The sequence below is a fragment of the Plectropomus leopardus genome, chromosome 7 (genome assembly GCF_026936395.1).
Source record: "Plectropomus leopardus strain MGB_pleo_1.0 chromosome 7, ASM2693639v1, whole genome shotgun sequence".
NCBI classification, from domain to species: Eukaryota; Metazoa; Chordata; class Actinopteri; order Perciformes; family Serranidae; genus Plectropomus; species Plectropomus leopardus.
The window spans coordinates 14,888,618-14,907,553 of NC_142182.1; the positions used below are offsets into that span (position 1 = coordinate 14,888,618).

The 18,936-nt window shown below is 35.4% G+C and overlaps 1 protein-coding gene across 1 annotated transcript in view; it reads left to right on the top strand.

The window, feature by feature from the left end:
• The first annotated feature begins 1,907 nt into the window (after positions 1 to 1,907).
• mrpl23 (mitochondrial ribosomal protein L23) overlaps positions 1,908 to 18,936 on the top strand; it is a 49,094-nt gene continuing 32,065 nt past the window's right edge. Inside the window, exons 1-2 of the mRNA XM_042495423.2 lie at positions 1,908 to 2,065; positions 11,279 to 11,401. Coding sequence (XP_042351357.1) covers positions 2,046 to 2,065; positions 11,279 to 11,401 — 143 coding nt within the window. The 5' untranslated portion in view covers positions 1,908 to 2,045. The remainder of the gene's footprint in view (positions 2,066 to 11,278; positions 11,402 to 18,936) is intronic.

Sequence of the window (18,936 nt, forward strand, 5' to 3'; positions counted from 1 at the left end):
TTGAGGGTTATCATACAGTGTACATTTGCTTATCTACAGTGTTAAAAAAAATAGAAGAAATAGACGGAGAATCTCACCTTTGTTTTGGCTATTTCCAAAAGGGAGACTTTTTAGAAATACCTACATAAAAAGTCAGGTTTCAGTTACAGAAATAAAATGTTGTGTTTTAACTCCTTAAAGGATCACCGTAAGTGAAAATGATGATAATTCTGTAACATTGTGATACCGTGAAACCGTGCTATTTTCTAAGATTATATCATAAATTTATTGCCACACACTAAACCTGGGGCATTTGGGGCCCCTAAGAGTCTGGGGTATTGATTGATTGATTGATTCCCAAATATCCAAAATGTATCAAGTGCATTCCTATACATAGTTTATGAGTATTTGTAAAGGCTGAGTTAGCCTGCACTACTTTTTCATGTTACCATGCTTCAAGTATGCCTAGTCACATGCTGCAGGGATAATAATTATAAAAGAAAAGGAAATCATATTTCTGGCTAATCCAGGGATTTGAACCAGCAACCATCAAGTGACAACCCACACCATTTAATACCATGCATAAATTATGACATAATATTACTGGAAAAGCTTGACCATTAGTCTCAATGTTAGATTTAATGGTATTCAATTTAACTTAATAATTCATTGAACATTTATTTTCCATTTATTGAACCATCATTTTTCCATGTAATATGCAGTGGGCAGTACACACTGCGGTAGTTTTGAAGGAAGCCTTCCCACCTCCCTCTCACCACCTTTATGAATCTCCAGTACGCTCTCATATCAGCTGTCGGATATGAACCAGTTCCAGAGCAACAAACAAGTAAACAACCAATGAACTGATTGCAGCAAACATTTCTTTTCCTTCAGGCGAAAAACTTTCTAGGATGACAGGACACCCTAATATATTGTGATAAATGCCTGTGTCAGCTGGTAAACATTACAACAACTGCATAATAATCAAATGCCTAACTGCCCTCCAGCACCCTCCACACACACACACACACACACACACACACACACTCCATGGCATCTTAACTGATGGAAACTTCCCTCCCTGGCATAGTGTGGGCTGTCAGTGTGGTCCATTTCCTGCCAGGACTGAACCGGCTGAGCCAGGGACTCATGTTCCACTCAGGAGGCCTTCAATCACTCTTACCCTCACTGCAGGCACATCGTAGTGGCTGTGAGGTCAGACAGCGGGGCAAAGGGTTTGAATGAGCGATGGGACGAGGTCTCCCTCTGCTGCTGTCTCATCATATTTGCCCTGATAAAATACACACTTTCTATCTATTTATCTATATACATACATATGTACACACATAATTATAAGCAATATTGTATGGGGGGGTAAGAAGGATTTCACGAAGGTCAACACTTCTTTTGACATTTATTATAATGTCATGTACTGAAAAGATGTGACCATTTCCTTTATTAGCATGTTATGTGCTTATACTTATGGTTATATCTTTTACTCTTAATTTTAATCTGTTTACATGAGCTTAATTTTCTTATCATACATTAATACATTAACATTTTACTTACTTATTTATGAAATTGTATTTTTGAACTTGCAACCTCATATGATATTGTACTCACTGCGCAGTGCTATTTTGTTATTTGTGCTTTAACTTTCTTAATGTTCTTAATTTTGGTTATGTCATAAGGGAGCAGAAAAGGGGCTACATGGGTTTCTGACATCTTATTTCATACTGTCAGTCTTTTAATTAGCAGGCACTTTGTGCTTAAGCTTGAAAAGTGCTATATTAATAAAGATTATTATTGTTATTAGCAGTATTAGTATTATTACTAAATGGCTGGAATGACAATAAAGAATCATTGATCCTCGATCCTTGACTCCAGGCTGCATCTATGCTGCAGACATCTGAACTTTGTCCACAAGGGCATGGACCACATCCAGTGCGCCTGCGTTGTACGAGTGTCCCCGGAAGTAAATCCCTGCACGTGTAGCATATACAACCTTGAGAAGACTACAAAACAACTAGCTGGTATCTTTTGTCTGAGAACAAACCGTCTCAGAGATGCCAGTGACAAGACTGCTGTAAGTGTCGAGTTTTTCCCTCCTAATATAAAGGCGTAAAGGAAGCCTCGGCTACAGATGAAATCGATATTAGCCCTCTTGTTGTCTGGCAGCTTGGTAAACTAGCAAATCCAGCTAACGTTAGCATGTCTCAGCCTTTCAGCTGCCCTGTGCTGTTTGTCGGAATGCAGCTTTTCACACACGCTGTTTTCATGTATTTTACACATTGTCGGTGCGCTTTAGTCAGTTGTGTCTGTGCTCACTGTGAAGCTTCAATGGTTTTAAGAAAACGAGAACATATCCAGCGTTAGCCGCTATGCTAAAAACAAACTGCCGTTAGCATGCAGCCAAATACGAAACATTACAAACTCGGGTCATTGTGTTAATTACATCCACGGTTTTTATAGCGAAGTACTGACCTGTGTGCTCATGCTGCATCGGAGCAATAATGTCATTGCAATTGTTTTCATTCATAGTAGACTTCAACGTTATTTGATTTTGCATTAGTGGAATAGTGGTCTGTTTTGATGATATTTTACTTATTTCTAAAGGTTGTAATTATAAGTCAACAAATTAGTTCGGTAAAGTTGGAAAGATATTCACAGATTCGGACTTCCGGCATCAATAACTCATTAGTGATACGTTGTCAAAACATAAACGAGGCCTCTTTCCCATCGTTGTAAGGTAGACAATGTGCTACAAGCCCAGTTTTATCAAAAGTAGCTGTCTTTCAAGCTGCAGAAATAACATTGGTGTCAATGAGCAGCCGGCGGTGAGACGAGTGGATAGGGACCGTCTGCAAATTGCAAAACCGCTACAGCAGCGAAGAGAAACACTACACAGATATTCAATAACTCCACTTTTATGCACTGTAGTGTCACCAAATTTACTGCAGCCATCAACTGGCTGCTGCTGATCATACTACAACACTTGGTTTGGTATTTTTTTAAAAAATCATAATTTTATGAATTTTTATTAATAATAAAATTCAATAACTCCACTTTTATGCACTGTAGTGTCACCAAATTTACTGCAGCCATCAACTGGATGCTGCTGATCATACTACAACTCTTGGTTTGATATTTATTTAAAAAATCATAATTTTATGGAATTTTTATTAATAATAAAATTCAATAACTCCACTTTTATGCACTGTAGTGTCACCAAATTTACTGCAGCCATCATCTGGATGCTGCTGATCATACTACAACTCTTGGTTTGATATTTTTTTAAAAATCTTAATTTTATGGAATTTTTATTAATAATAAAATTCAATAACTCCACTTTTATGCACTATAGTGTCACCAAATTTACTGCAGCCATCAACTGGATGCTGCTGATCATACTACAACTCTTGGTTGATATTTTTCAAAAAATCATAATTTTATGAATTTTTATTAATAATAAAATTCAATAACTCCACTTTTATGCACTGTAGTGTCACCAAATTTACTGCAGCCATCAACTGGCTGCTGATGATCATACTACAACACTTGGTTTGGTATTTTTTAAAAATCATAATTTTTATGAATTTTTATTAATAATAAAATTCAATAATTCCACTCTTTTATGCACTGTAGTGTCACCAAATTTACTGCAGCCATCAACTGGATGCTACTGATCATACTACAACTCTTGGTTTGATATTTATTTAAAAAATCATAATTTTATTGAATTTTTATTAATAATAAAAATTCAATAACTCCACTTTTTATGCACTATAGTGTCACCAAATTTACTGCAGCCATCAACTGGATTCTTCTGATCATACTACAACTCTTGGTTTGATATTTATTTAAAAAAATCATAATTTTATGAATTTTTATTAATAATAAAATTTAATAACTCCACTTTTATGTACTGTAGTGTCACCAAAATCACTACAGCCATCAACTTATTGCCACTGATCATACTACAACTCTTGGTTTGATATTTTTTTAAATCATAATTTTATGGAATTTTTTTTATTACTAATAATAAAATTCAATAACTCCACTTTATGTACTGTAGTGTCACCAAATTTACTGCAGCCATCAACTGGATGCTGCTGATCATACTACAACTCTTGGTTTGATATTTTTTCTAAATCATAATTTTATGGAATTTTTTATTAATAATAAAATTCAATAACTCCACTTTTTAAATACTGTAGTGTCACCAAAAGCCATCAACTGGATGCTGCTGATCATACTACAACTCTTGGTTTTGATATTTTTTTAAAAATCATAATTTTATGAATTTTATTAAAATAATCTTAATAAATTCAGAATAACTAACTTTTATGTACTGTAGTGTCACCAAATTTACTGCAGCCATCAACTGGATGCTACTGATCATACTACAACTCGTGGTTTGATATTTATTTAAAAAATCATAATTTTATTGAATTTTATTCATAATAAAATTCAATAACTCCACTTTTATGTACTGTAGTGTCACCAAAATCATTGCAGCTATCAACCGGATGCTGCTGATCATACTAACACTTGGTTTGATATTTTTTAAAAAATCATGAATTTTATGAATTTTTGCCAATTAATAACAAAATTTAATAACTTCCACTTTTATGTACTGTAGTGTCACCAAATTTACTGCAGCCATCAACTGGATGCTGCTGATCATACTACAACTCTTGGTTTGATATTTTTTTAAAACAATCATAATTTTATGAATTTTTATTAATAATAAATTCAATAACTCCACTTTTTTATGTATTGTAGTGTGTCACCAAAAATCATAAGCCATCAACTGGATGCTGCTTGATCATACTACAACACTTGGTTTGATATTTATTTAAAAAATCATAGCGACAGCCCAATTACCAAAGATATGGCATACTTGGTATTGTGTGATGTGCAATGAGCCATAGCTGAAGATGTAAAAGTGAGTAGTATGAATCAACGAGGAGCCGGTTGATAGTTGGACAAAGTTTCAATTTTCTACAGTACACAAGAGAGGGAGTTATTAGATTTTATTAATATAAAAATCTTTAAAATTATGTTGTTGCTTGTTTTATATATCAAAAGTTGCGTATGATCAAGGAAGCAGGAGTTGATGGTTGGATAGAAGGATTTAATTCTTCTACGGTATGTAAAAGTGAAGTTATATGAATGTATTATTAATAAAAAAAATCATACAGTACATAAGAGTGGAGTTATTACATTTTATTACAAATAAAAATTCATAAAATTATGATTTTTAAAAAAAAAAATCAAACCAAGTGTTGTAGTATGATCAGCAGCAGCAGTTGATGGCTGCAATGATTTTGGTGACACTACAAAGGCGTATAAAAGTGAGTTATTAGAATTTTATTATGAATAAAAATTCATAAATATGATTTTTGAATAAATATCAAACCAAGAGAGTTGTAGATGATCAATGCAGCAACATCCTCAGTTGACAGTAAATTTGCAGGACACTACAGTGCATAAAAGTGAGTTATTGATCAACAAATTTATTATCAAAATTCACAAAATGATGGATTTTTTTGAAAAATATCAAACCAGAGAGTATGATCAGCAAGTTAATCCAGTTGATGACTGCAGTAAATTTTGGTGACATCCACAGTGCATAAAAGTGGGAGTTATTGAATTATTAATTGTGTATGAATAAAAATTTTTAAAAATTATGATTTTTAAATAAATATCAAACCAAGAGTTGTAGTATGATCAGCAGCATGCAGTTGATGGCTGTGGTGCAGTGACACACAATAGTGCATAAAAGTGAGTTATTGAATTTTATTATTAATAAAAATTCATAAAATTATGATTTTTTAAAATATCAAACCAAGAGTTGTAGTATGATCAGCAGCATGCAGTTGATGGCTGCAATAAGTAAATTTTGGTGACACTACAGTGCATAAAAAAGTGGAGTTATTGAATTTTATTATTAATAAAAAATTCATAAAATTATGATTTTTTAAAAAATATCAAACCAAGAGTTGTGTAGTATGATCAGCAGCATCCGCAGTTGATGGCTGTAGTGATTTTTATGACACTACAGTGCATAAAGTGGAGGTTATTGAATTTTATTATTAATAAAAATTCATAAAATTATGATTTTTTGAAAAAAATATCAAACCAGAGTTGTAGTATGATCAGCAGCATCCAGTTGATGGCTGCAGTAAATTTAATGGTGACACTACAGTACATAAAAAGTGGAGTTATTGAATTTATTATTAATAAAATTCCATAAAATTATGATTTTTGAAAAATATCAAACCAAGAGTTGTAGTATGATCAGCAGCATCCAGTTGATGGCTGTGCAGTGATTTTGGTGACACTACAGTGCATAAAAGTGGAGTTATTGAATTTTATTATTAATAAAAATTCATAAAATTATGATTTTTTGAAAAAAATATCAAACCAAGAGTTGTAGTATGATCAGCAGCATCCAGTTGATGGCTGCAGTAAATTTGTGGTGACACTACGGTGCATATAAAGTGATATTGAATTTTTATTATTAATAAAATTCATAAAATTATGATTTTTAAAAAAATATCAAACCAAGAGTTGTAGCGTATGATCAGCAACGCATGCAGTTGATGGCTGCAGTGAATTGGTGACACTACAGTGCATAAAAGTGGAGTTATTGAATTTTATTATTAATAAAAAATTCATAAAATTATGATTTTTTAGAAAAAATATCAAACCAAGAGTTGTAGTATGATCAGCAGCATCCAGTTGATGGCTGCAGTAAATTTAATTTGACACTACAGTACATAAAAAGTGGAGTTATTGAATTTTATTATTAATAAAAAATTCCATAAAATTATGATTTAGAAAAAAAATATCAAACCAAGAGTTGTAGTATGATCAGCAGCATCCAGTTGATGGCTGCAGTAGTTTTAAAAGACACTACAGTGCATAAAAGTGGAGTTATTGAATTTTATTATTAATAAAAATTCCATAAAATTATGATTTTTGAAAAAATATCAAACCAAGAGTTGTAGTATGATCAGCAGCATCCAGTTGATGGCTGCAGTAAATTTTTGGTGACACTATAGTGCATAAAAGTGGAAAGTTATTGAATTTTTATTATTAATAAAATTCATAAATTATGATTTTTGAAAAAAAATATCAAACCAAGAGTTGTAGTATGATGATCAGCAGCATCCAGTTGATGGCTGCAGTAAATTTGGTGACACTACAGTACATAAAAGTGGAGTTATTGAATTTTATTATTAATAAAAATTCCATAAAATTATGATTTAAAAAAAAATATCAAACCAAAGGGTTGGCAAAATATGATCAGCAGCAATCCAGTTGATGGCTGCAGTAAATTTGGTGACACTACAGTGTACATAAAGTGGAGTTATTGAATTTATTATTAATAAAAATTCCTGCCAAAATTATGATTTAGAAAAATATCAAACCAAGAGTTGTAGTATGATCAGCAGCAGCCAGTTGATGGCTGCAGTAAATTTTGGTGACACTACAGTACATAAAAGTGGAGTTATTGAATTTTATTATTAATAAAAAATTCCATAAAATTATGATTTAGAAAAAATATCAAACCAAGAGTTGTAGTATGATCCAGCAGCATCCAGTTGATGGCTGTAGTGATTTTCGTGACACTACAGTGCATAAAAGTGGAGTTATTGAATTTTATTATTAATAAAAAATTCCATAAAATTATGATTTTGAAAAAATATCAAACCAAGAGTTGTAGTATGATCAGCAGCATCCAGTTGATGGCTGCAGTAAATTTGGTGACACTATAAGTGCATAAAAGTGGAGTTATTGAATTTTATTATTAATAAAAATTCATAAAATTATGATTTTTTGAAAAAAATATCAAACCAAGAGTTGTAGTATGATCAGCAGCATCCAGTTGATGGCTGCAGTAAATTTGGTGACACTATAGTGCATAAAAGTGGAGTTATTGAATTTTTATTATTAATAAAATTCCATAAAATTATGATTTTTTTGAAAAAAATATCAAACCAAGAGTTGTAGTATGATCAGCAGCATCCAGTTGATGGTTGCAGTAAATTGGTGACACTACAGTGCATAAAAGTGGAGTTATTGAATTTATTATTAATAAAAATTCATAAAATTATGATTTTAAAAAAAAATATCAAACCAAGAGTTGTAGTATGATCAGCAGCAGCCCAGTTGATGGCTGCAGTAAATTTTGGTGACACTACAGTGCATAAAAGTGGAGTTATTGAATTTTATTACAATAAAATTCATAAAATTATGATTTCTTAGGAAAAAAATATCGTCCAGTTGTAGTATGATGCATACAGTTGATGGCTGCAGATTTTGGTGACACTACAGTGCATAAAAGTGGAGTTATTGAATATTTATTATTAATAAAAATTCCATAAAATTAAGCGGTTAAAAAATTCAAACCAAGAGTTTGCTAAAAGGATCGGCATCCAGTTGATGGCTGCAGTAAATTTGGTGACACCTATACGCATAAAAGTGAGTTGAATTTTATTATTAATAAAAAAATTCCATAAAATGATTTTATTATTAATAGATGAAACCATAAAAGCTGAGTTGAATTTTATTATTAATAAAAATTCCATAAATTATGTAAATAAATATCAAAACCATTGTAAAAGGATCAGTGCATCCATCCAGTTGATGGCTGCAGTAAATTTGGTGACAACAGTGCATAAAAGTGGAGTTATTGAATTTTATTAATAATAAAATTACCGGTTAAAAAAAAACACCACAAACCAAGTGTTAGTGATGTATGATCAGCAGCAGCCAGTTGATGGCTGCAGTAAATTTGGTGACACCACAGTGCATAAAAGGGAGTTATTGAATAGTCTGGAGTTATTGAATATCTGTGGTGTTTCTCTTCGCTGTTAGTTTTGCGTATTTGCAGACGGTCCCTATCTCACCGTCTCACCGCCGGCTGCTCACCGCTGGCTGCTCATTGACACCAATGTTATTTCTGCAGCTTGAAAGACAGCCACTGATAAAACTGGGCTTGTAGCACATTGTACCTTACAACGATGGGAGGCCTCGTTTATGCTTATGTTTTGACAACGTATCACTAATGAGTTATTGATGCCGGAAGTCCGAATCTGTGAATATCTTTCCAACTTTACCGAACTCAACAAATTTGCCTTTTTTGTCAACGGATGTTTTCTTTTGCAATATCTGAAACCCTTGGGGGATGTTGTAAATAGTTTTAAATGCTTAGCAAGCTCCACTCAAGGTTTTGAGGATAACTCTAATATGACTTTTTTAATTTTATTTTATTATATATAAAGACTGGAAAGGTGTGGGTTGAAGTTGGGGCTTATTATATCTACCCTTTTACTTAGAATATTCACGAGTGACTCATTTAGCTCTAAGTTTTATTTAAAAAAAACCCCAAAAACAAATACAGAATAAAGCAACAAAAAAGAGAAACGACATTCCCAAAAAATTTCATACAAAATAATAATCATACCCTAGTTTTATATTTGTTTACCACTGTATTTTTGTACAGTTTTTTTTTTTTTTAATTTGCAGAGTCAACTGGACTGTTTTGATTTGTTATCAGCCAATCCAGAATTAACTCCTCTAATAGATACACATCTGCTCTCAATGTTTGTCCTTACCCTGGTAATGGTAACATTGTGCGCACAAAATTAATTGCTCACATCTGGGAAGACTGATTGCTACAGTTAAGTCCCTCAGGACATCAGACGAGCAGATAGACAATCCAGCGTTATAAACAAGTAAACCATTGAACCCACATTATCTAAACTGCTTCATTTGAAGGTAAAGCTGTCAGTGTGCATATTTGTAATGTTTGTAAAACTCCAGAATGACTCAGCACCTTTCTCTAATAAAAGAAACTACCCCTTTTCCACCAACATGGAACATTTTCTTTTCCGGTTCTCACACATAATTTTTAAGCACTTAAAGCATTTTGACCAACAATAAATTGGCTTGAAACCTGAAAAGTTGGCTCTCAGTTGGAACCAAAAAAAGCAGGTTTTTCTTAACCTGAAGTGCGAATTGTGATGTCATCAGTGGTCGTGTTATTTTGTTTCCTTTAGTTGCACATAATGAAAAACTGCATTAAATCCAGGTGAATAAAAAAAAGAAATGTGGCAGCAGAGGTCAAGGCTTATACAAACAGACCCCCCTCAACTTGAAAACAACAAACAGTAACAAAAAAAAATGACATGAAAAAACAACCCCAAAAAAACCCTTAAACTAACATTTTACAGAAAAATAAAACAAAAAATAAATGAAAAAGAACACGCTGAGCAGAAGTAACCAGTCAGTAAACATTAATCCAATAATCCAATGAAAACCAAGAAATACATAGACCACATTGCAAAGAGTAAAAGAAGAACAGAAAAGTATTTTCAACATCCAGCGATATCTGGCACTGTGATATCTGAGGAAATACTGGCCATGTTGAGATACAAGTGAGAAATTGTTGGAAAGAAGGAGTGTGCAGTGGTCTCATTAATAGTTGGTCCATGCTTTTATTTATAAAAACAAATATCTAATAAAAAAACAAATGCATACAGGTTATCAATGTGATTTGACATGTTGCTACTTCTCTTCACTTCCGCTGTGCATAGTGCAAAAGTTAAAGATAAATTGGTTCTGCTCAAAACTGGTGGAAATGCAGGCTGGTTCCTTAGATGGACCTACATTTAAGAGAATCCTGATCAGACTTGGTTAAAGAAGCAGAACTAATTTAGTAGGAAAAGCGAATTTCTGTCATGGGTTTTCTTTTGTATGATAACCAAAAATTTCTCTAACAAGCAATTTTGTGCAGTTTTCAAGTCAGCTGTGCATTTGTATTAAGCGATATGAAAATGTTCCCGCTGATTTTAGAGAAAAAAAAGCTCTGCCGAACCGTCTCTACGTGTCCCCGCCCAGCACAGAACAGCAGACAATGTTTCTGACCAGCTGCTAAACATAGTGGAGCATTTAGCAGCTGAAGAGCCAAATACTTCCATACGTCATTACGTACATCACATCAAGGCACAGCGCGTGGTTTGTGTGATTTGGATGGCAAACCACAAACAGTGATCACATCCTGTGGGTTTTCATTACACAGCTCTCTTTTGAAACTGACCTTTTTTTTTTCTCTACATTTATCAACTTTTGGCTAGAGCAAATGAAACTAAAATTCCACCACACAATTCTACATGATTACTTGTGCAGCTCTTATGTCATCCCAGTTGTTAGTTTGATTGTAGGAAACACCACAGACTTTCTGGGAATTATACTGTAGATAATAAGAGTCTGCCTCTTTCCTCAGATACCCTCTCTATCAGCTGGGAAACCCTCAGCTGAGGATCTTCAGACCCAACTGGTTCCTGACTCTGGTGAGGCCGGGAAAAGAGCAGCCCCCTGACACTGTCCAATTTCGCGTCGCAATGGAGTAAGTCTTTGCTTGCAGATCTTCCCTGTCATTTCGCAGAGATGCATTCAAGGAAATACAAAGCCTGAGTACTCTGCTGTTATGTCATCCCATATATCAATTAAAATGGTTGCTATCAGGAATGGAAATTGAGAGCTGGTTCCTGTTTAGAAGTGATTTTAGGTTTATTGTAGGCTGTGCTCTAATCACTTCTTTATTAACTGATTAATGATTTTGTTTATAAATTAAGAGAAAATGCCCACCACATTCCCATATGACTTAAATGATTAATTGTTTAAATTGTTGTCAGTAGAGATGCATAATATCGGATTTTTTGCCAATATGCTGATGTATAAAAACTCATTCGGCCAATATACCAACATCGATATATCCTCTTCTCCCCACCTTTTAGAGCTCTTTAAGTCTTTTTTGTAGTGGAATTAACATCATTTTATGCATACTCTTATTCTAGTGGCCCACCAGCAGATGTAAACATCAAATACAGTGCTTTTCAGTGTATGTAATAATTAATTCCTTGTGCAAAATAAGAACAATACTTCAACGCAGGGTTGATGTTTTGTACATGTTCACTGTGTCGACTAAAGAAAAAATTAAATTGTGATGTCGGCAGACATCGGCGTTTTGGCTGATTCCGATATTTCATTTTAAAGCCAATATCTGTTTATTTTGACGACATGCTGATATTATCATGCATCCATAATGTCAGTTTAATTTTCTGTTAATTAATCGGCTGTTTGCGATATGATGCAAGCGCATTAGAGGTGTAGTGGCTGCATAATATTAAGTTTCAGTCATTTTTTTTTTTAAGTAAAAGATGAAAAAGTGGACAGAGGTGCCAACTCTTGACACCTCGCTGTTGTTCATGAACATTTGAACATAATTGTCTTCAATGCAGTCGTCTTCTGAAAGTACAGGCTGCTCAGCCTCAGAACAGCACTGCAGAACTTGTTTGGATTGAGCACCACGTTTTTAGCAGGTTGGATGATAATTCTCACAGAGACCTCGACTCTGAGGATGAAGTGACTACAGCAACTCCTGTAGCAAAATTTACAGTGCTTCTTAAGAATAAAAATATAATAAGCTGGTGCACTGTTTAAGCTGTAAATCTTACTCTTATGAGACTACAAAATCAGTTATTTTATTTGGCATCAAAGTTATTTTAGCGTACTACTTTTGTTAGACTATGGTAGTAGTTTAGTGTCATTCAGAACTATTATATAATGAACACATGTTTCACGTTTCAGGCTGCAATAATTTGTTTGTACTGGCACTGTGGCACTCCTGCTGGAGCAGTACTATCCTGCTGGAACTGGGCATCATGGCCACCAGGTGGCGTGACAGCCTCAAGAACAGAAATCTGCGGCTCAGTCCTGAAGTATATGGAGAGCTCTCACCCCCATATGGCTGTCTTTAATGAGCTCAGTTGCAATGATGACTTGTGAAAGGCTAACATGGGCAGCAAGGTGGGAGGTGAGGTCAAAAGTGCTTTTATTTGGCACTGCAGCGGAGGTTCGGGCCATGTTGTAGACAGCGAGACGTCAAACATTAGTCATCTAAAGGAGCCAATATTAATATCTACACAGAAAATGAAAGCGAAATGTTCCTGATCATTCTCCAAAGCTCGTCGTCCAATGGAGTTTACTTTAGGTAATACCACTTTACTGCCTCCTAATTTTATGTATGAGCACTCTTACATATTTATAGTGCATGCTGTATGTTTTGTTTTTTTGGTTTATGACTAGTCAGTTTGGTGGTTTTGGACAACACGTATTCTGTCATAAAAAGCAACAGGAGGTCCTCTCCAGTCAGCACTTAGTAGTGATGAGCTGATTCTGACTGCATCTGTGAGCCAAGGTCACTGAGGTTAGCAGTGCTCAGGCGATGAGAAGGCCAGAGCCCACACTGGCGAGAAAAAATTGAAGTTTGAGGCAGATCATCTATGTGTCTCTGGTGGGGTTTAGACCATAATCTGTTCATCCAGGTGCCTGGCCTCCCACTCTGATTCTTGCCTCTTCTCTGCCAAACTCCTAGGGTGCTTATGTAATTGTGTGTGTGTCTGTGTGCGTGCTTGTCAGTGTGGGTTAGTCAGTTTGTGAGAATGGTGTGTGTCTTTGTGTATATATGCACAAAAGTGGGTAAGTGCAGGGTGCGTGTGTGTTTATAAGGGTGTGTAAGGGTTTTTTCCGCGCAGTCTTTGATGCCTGGGAGAGGTACATGGCTGATTGATATGCTGCTGGGGCCTCAGTGTGCGCTTGAAACACTTTTGTTTTTTTATACACACAATGTAGTAAATGGACACACATGGAGAGACAGTGACACAACCCCTTATCACTCCCACTCCTGGCTTATTGATGAGTCTAAGTCAGTACAGCAGTGAAAGCTGCTGTAGCTATGACTCTCGAGGGTAGGCGGTGTTGGCGTGGGTAAGTTGTAGTGCCGAGCAGCTGTTAATGAGAAGTGGTAATGTTGGCGTTCCCAGAGCAATAACACAAGGTGGCCTTTGTCTTATTTACACCTGGGAGCTAGATATCTGTGGTTGTCGGTCTTCTTCTCTCTTGCGTTTTTTTCCCCCTGGTTTTCTTGCTTGTTTGCGGTATCACTGACTTGCTATCATCTGCGCATGTCTTTGTCTGTCCCACCCTGGGCTCTGCTGTTTATTGTGCTTTTCTTAAACGCTTTGCAACGCGTCCAAAACCAATCCCTCTTTGGCACTTGTTGTTTGAGACACCTGGGCTGCGTTCTCTTATAATGCTCTTTCTACCTGCTGGAGGGACATACTGTATTTGTTTGTCTTTTTGATTGTTCTCAAACCTTTTGTGCTATGTTAGTATTTCCTCTCCAGTCTTGAAGGAACATCATCAAATTTCTGTGTTTACACCCACACACACATGCACTCGCACACGCACACACACACACACACACCTCTTGTGCCTCACCTGGCATGGCTAGAGGCCAGCGCTAACACACACATACAAAGAAAAGAACACAAAGCTGGACGTTGTGTTCGGTCTATTACTCAGTCACATTTCATGCTACTATGCTGTTTAATAACTATGAAACCAGACCATGCTGCGGTTTCTCACTGTAATCAAACATGTGCAAACTGACCCTGTTACACAGCAGCTCACATTGTCTTTCCACTCTGACAAATGTTCAGTACCTGTTGGATCCAACAGTGTTATGATCGCCATGGCAATCACTCTGTTCCTCTTCCACTTCATAAACACATGGCTCAAGTTGGAAACTGGGTTATTTTTCACGCTAATTAACCTCAGTTTATGTCATAGGAAGTCATTTAGCGAGCCAGCAGAGGAGTGTCGAGTCTTTACTGACCCGTCTCTCTGTAAGGAGTTTAGTGACTCCTGGTGACCTGTTCTTTGATCTATTTCTGTTCCATTGTCAGACCAAAACTTGAACAATAAATCTAATCCTTCACATGCTGCTCTTATTCTCTCAACTTCTCAACTATCTCTCCTCTCCCTAAGTCTCAGGTTCCTCAATGGCTTTCCTTCTAAACAAAGTCTTCTATTATGATCTTGATACTTAGTGTTGAGCAACTTCTGTGCATGTATTGTCTCCCTAGATGGGAGGGTTAAAGTAGTGAGTGTGCGTATCTCGACCCAAACCTGACAATGGGGCAGGCTGACAATGAGGAGCGGCTTTCTTTTGCCTTTCATCTGCGCAGAAAACAACTCTCCTGTTTCATTCTCACCACTAAGCCGCTCTGACACAATGTACTTTGATGTTGTGTGTGTGTGTGTGTGTGTGTGTGTGTGTGTGTGTGTGTGTGTGGACTGTTTGGTTTACCTTGGATATTTACCATACATTGTGTTGTTAAAGTTTACACATAAAGTGAAGTGAAAGAGACATTAACACAACATTGACATGTCAGTGCACTTTAAAATCTGAAAAGTTGATCTTACTTAAAATTTTTACATTTTTAAAATGTACAGATTTACATTTACTTTATATCTATCTAAATGTAAAGTTTACTTCACATTTAGCTGTGTTTATTTATTTATGTGAAGTTGTTCAACCTTAAAAATGACAATTGAAATTGGCTTGTGCTTTCAAAGTGTTAGCAACTTCAGTAGACCAAGTTAGTCTGACTTAACCTGATAATCACAGAGGATTTAGCCAATTACGTCTTTAATTCCTGCTTACTTAACATGTTTAAGAATATACAAATACGATTCGCTAGTTTGCAACCAGAGGAATACAGATATATGTAGCGCATTATACTTTATTTACTGAAATTTCTAAAACTTCAGAAGATTTAATTAAACTTGTCATTTTAAAGTTGCGACAACTTCACAAAGTGAAGTTAATATGACTAAAATGTTCAATGCAATCAGTTTCCTATATTTTTTAAGTACCTTTTTTAAGTACCATCAACTTTTTAGATTTACAGTGTTAGACAATTCAGCTGTTTGTTTTTAAGGAATGCTTTTTTGAGACCACATTTCATAGTTTAAGTTCTTTTAGCCAGAGATGGTGAAGGTCTACCTGTGTACGCTTTTTCTATTTGTTAATGCATTTTTTTGTGTTTGGCATGTATGTCATCATATTTTCCTGTTATTGCCTTTATATAATTTTGTTACATAGCTGATACAAAAGCAAATGCAACAGAGGATTCCTGCAAATCCTTTAACAGTCTTAAAAGGCATTAAATCAGTTGATCTTAATTTAAAAAAAAAATTTTTATAAAAGAATTCAGAATCTTTCAGAAGTCTTAAAAATGCAATGGAATGAAAAGTTGCATTTCATGAATTTTTTTTCTTATTTATTTATTTTTCTAATATTGTATTGCAAAATCTCAAAATAGTCAGTACTGTTTACTAGGGCTGGGCAATATATTGACATTAAGTCAATATTATTATGAAAGACTAGATATCAGTTTAGATTGGGGATATTTTAATATAGTAACTGTTGTCTTTTGTTGGTGCTAAAGGCTGTATTATGGTTAAGCTATGTAATTTTCCCAACTTACCAGATTGTTTTAGCTGTTTTATTATTTGCCGTTACCTACTTAGTCATTAACTCCACATTTCTGATGAATATTCATCAAAAATCTGATTGTGTAAATGTTAGATATAGGATAAACAGTCAACTCTACAATGTCATCCTATTTAAGATATCTTTGGTATTCAGTTGAAAATATTATAATATTTTGTCCATATCACCCTACCCCACCATCTATTTAAAAAAAGGACAAAAACAATGTACCAAATGCTCTCACATTTCGCAGATCAGGGTAGTGGGACCAACAACAGTCATGACACCTGGCATTTGTCACCAACAAACAGGTATTTCTCAGCTCTGCTCTACCCTTATCTCCGCCATGCCTACAAAGTCTTATTTTATGTTACCATAAACATTTAAGCAATTTGTCCCTAAACCTAAGTAATTTATGTTGAGTCAGGTTTTTTTCCTTCAGTTTTGTTTATTGTAAAATTGGCCTTTATTTTCATTTTGAGTGGCATTAAATGGCTGCATCCTCTTCTTTTCCATTTCCTTGTAATACTAAAAGTTGATGTGCCAACCAAAAAGGCTCCATAAAAAAAACCCAAATGTAGATGCAGCCCAGTTTCTATCAAACAAGGAACCACATTAAAAGCTTTCCAGTGGTTTGCCAAGTCAAGTTGCTAAAACAAGCAACCTTTCCAAGTAGGATTCATGGTAGCCACAAGAGGCACGATGGTCACTGAATCATCCCTGTACAAAGTTATGTTCATCCTAAAACAAGAAGGACATGGCAACAGCAACACCCCCGTTCTTTGGATCAAATGTTGTTATAGTGATTACTAATTCACAAGGACTATGGCATGGCATTCAGTTTATACAGTGGAGTACACCCACCATTTTTGAACCATGACTCACCATGATGGCCACTAATCCTACCCAAAGATAAAACCGAACTGCCAGATTAACAGTTTTTCATGTAACATTTATTCAGTGACACACTTTCCGACCGCTAAACCAACTGCTTATTCTTAGCCTGATAAAAGGATCTATATCAGTATGTCTTCCCACGATTAATTATAATGGGTCGAACTTGCAGGTGGTAGCAATGGACTGAGTACAGCAATAGCACGAACATGTTTGTACAGAGCGATTTGATCAGGTTACCAAATTTAAGATGTTTGTTAAAGGTCCAGTGTGTAGGATTAAGGTGGATGTATTGGCAAAAATGGAATTAAATATTAATAACTATGTTTTCCTGAGTGTATAATCACATGAAACAATGAATCATTGTATTTCCGTTACCTTACAATGAGCCGTTTATATCTTCAAAGAGAACAGATCCTCTTCCACAAAGTCCGCCATGTTGTTTTTACAGTAGCCCAGAACGTAAAAGTCAAACACTGGCTCTAGATGGGGCCATTTGCGCTTTTTGGTTGGCCATTGTAGTTCCCCTACATGTTTGGCACACCAAAGTAGTTTCAGTTGGTTGCAATCTGACACTTCACTGCGAGACAGTGGTGCTCTGTGGTCGCAAAAAGGGAAAACTGAAATGCCGAAGCGAGTCTCATGCCGATGGCTAAAAAATACCCAACTATATACCATTTAAACTCAGTGTTCCTGATAAAGTCATTCCATACATCACATATTGAACAAACTGCGAATCATCGAGTATATTAGAATTCTTGCCCACTCCTGTTTAGATCACTTGGACTGTTTTTTCAACATCAGTTACAAAAACAATTTACAGCCACTACAACTGTCATTAAGCTAAAACAGTCACGATCTGCTAAACCTCAGTGTTTCAGTCAATAATGTGCATTATTTGTGGATGAGGATTATTATGAGTTGGAAGCTGTATTATAGGGCATCTTTTATTTACAAAAGAGTCACCATCCGTTCACCTGGCAGATGTTCTTTAATCGACGCGACATGCAGTAGTCTCAGAGCTTTCAGAATACATTCACTTTCCTTATTGTCGAAGACTTTCAAAGGTGCCTCTGTCCTGTCTTGCCATTTTCTGACTGTGCCCTTTCACCTAATTCTCTCAAATGCTTTAGAGGCACAGGTGTAAATGGACCGCCCTAAACTACTGAAACTGATACAACTTCCTTGGCTCAGTGTGAGTAATCCCATATTTTAGAATAGGAAATGTCTAGGAGCATTAGAGTGATTGCTGTGGAAGAATTACTTTCTAGATCAGCTGATAGAGGTGTGGGCGTCAATTAGGGGTGGGCGATATCCCATATACGCGATGTATCACGGCGCTGTTCCACGTGGGATGTATAAAATGCCTTTTTTCGCAAACATTGAGTATAAATTGTCTAATTTTTTTAGCCACTGGTACGAGACTCACTTTGGCATGTTGTTTTCCTTCTCTAACCCATGGCTCTCTACCTCCCGCAGACACACACACACACACACACACACACAAAAAGCAGGGCTTTTGCAGAGCTCCAGACCGTGGCTATTTAGTCTCATTTTTGCGACCACAGAGCATTACTATGACTTGCAAGTACTTTCTATATATTAACTGAAGAGCTGTTAGTTTGTTTCCCGCTTACAGAGGATAC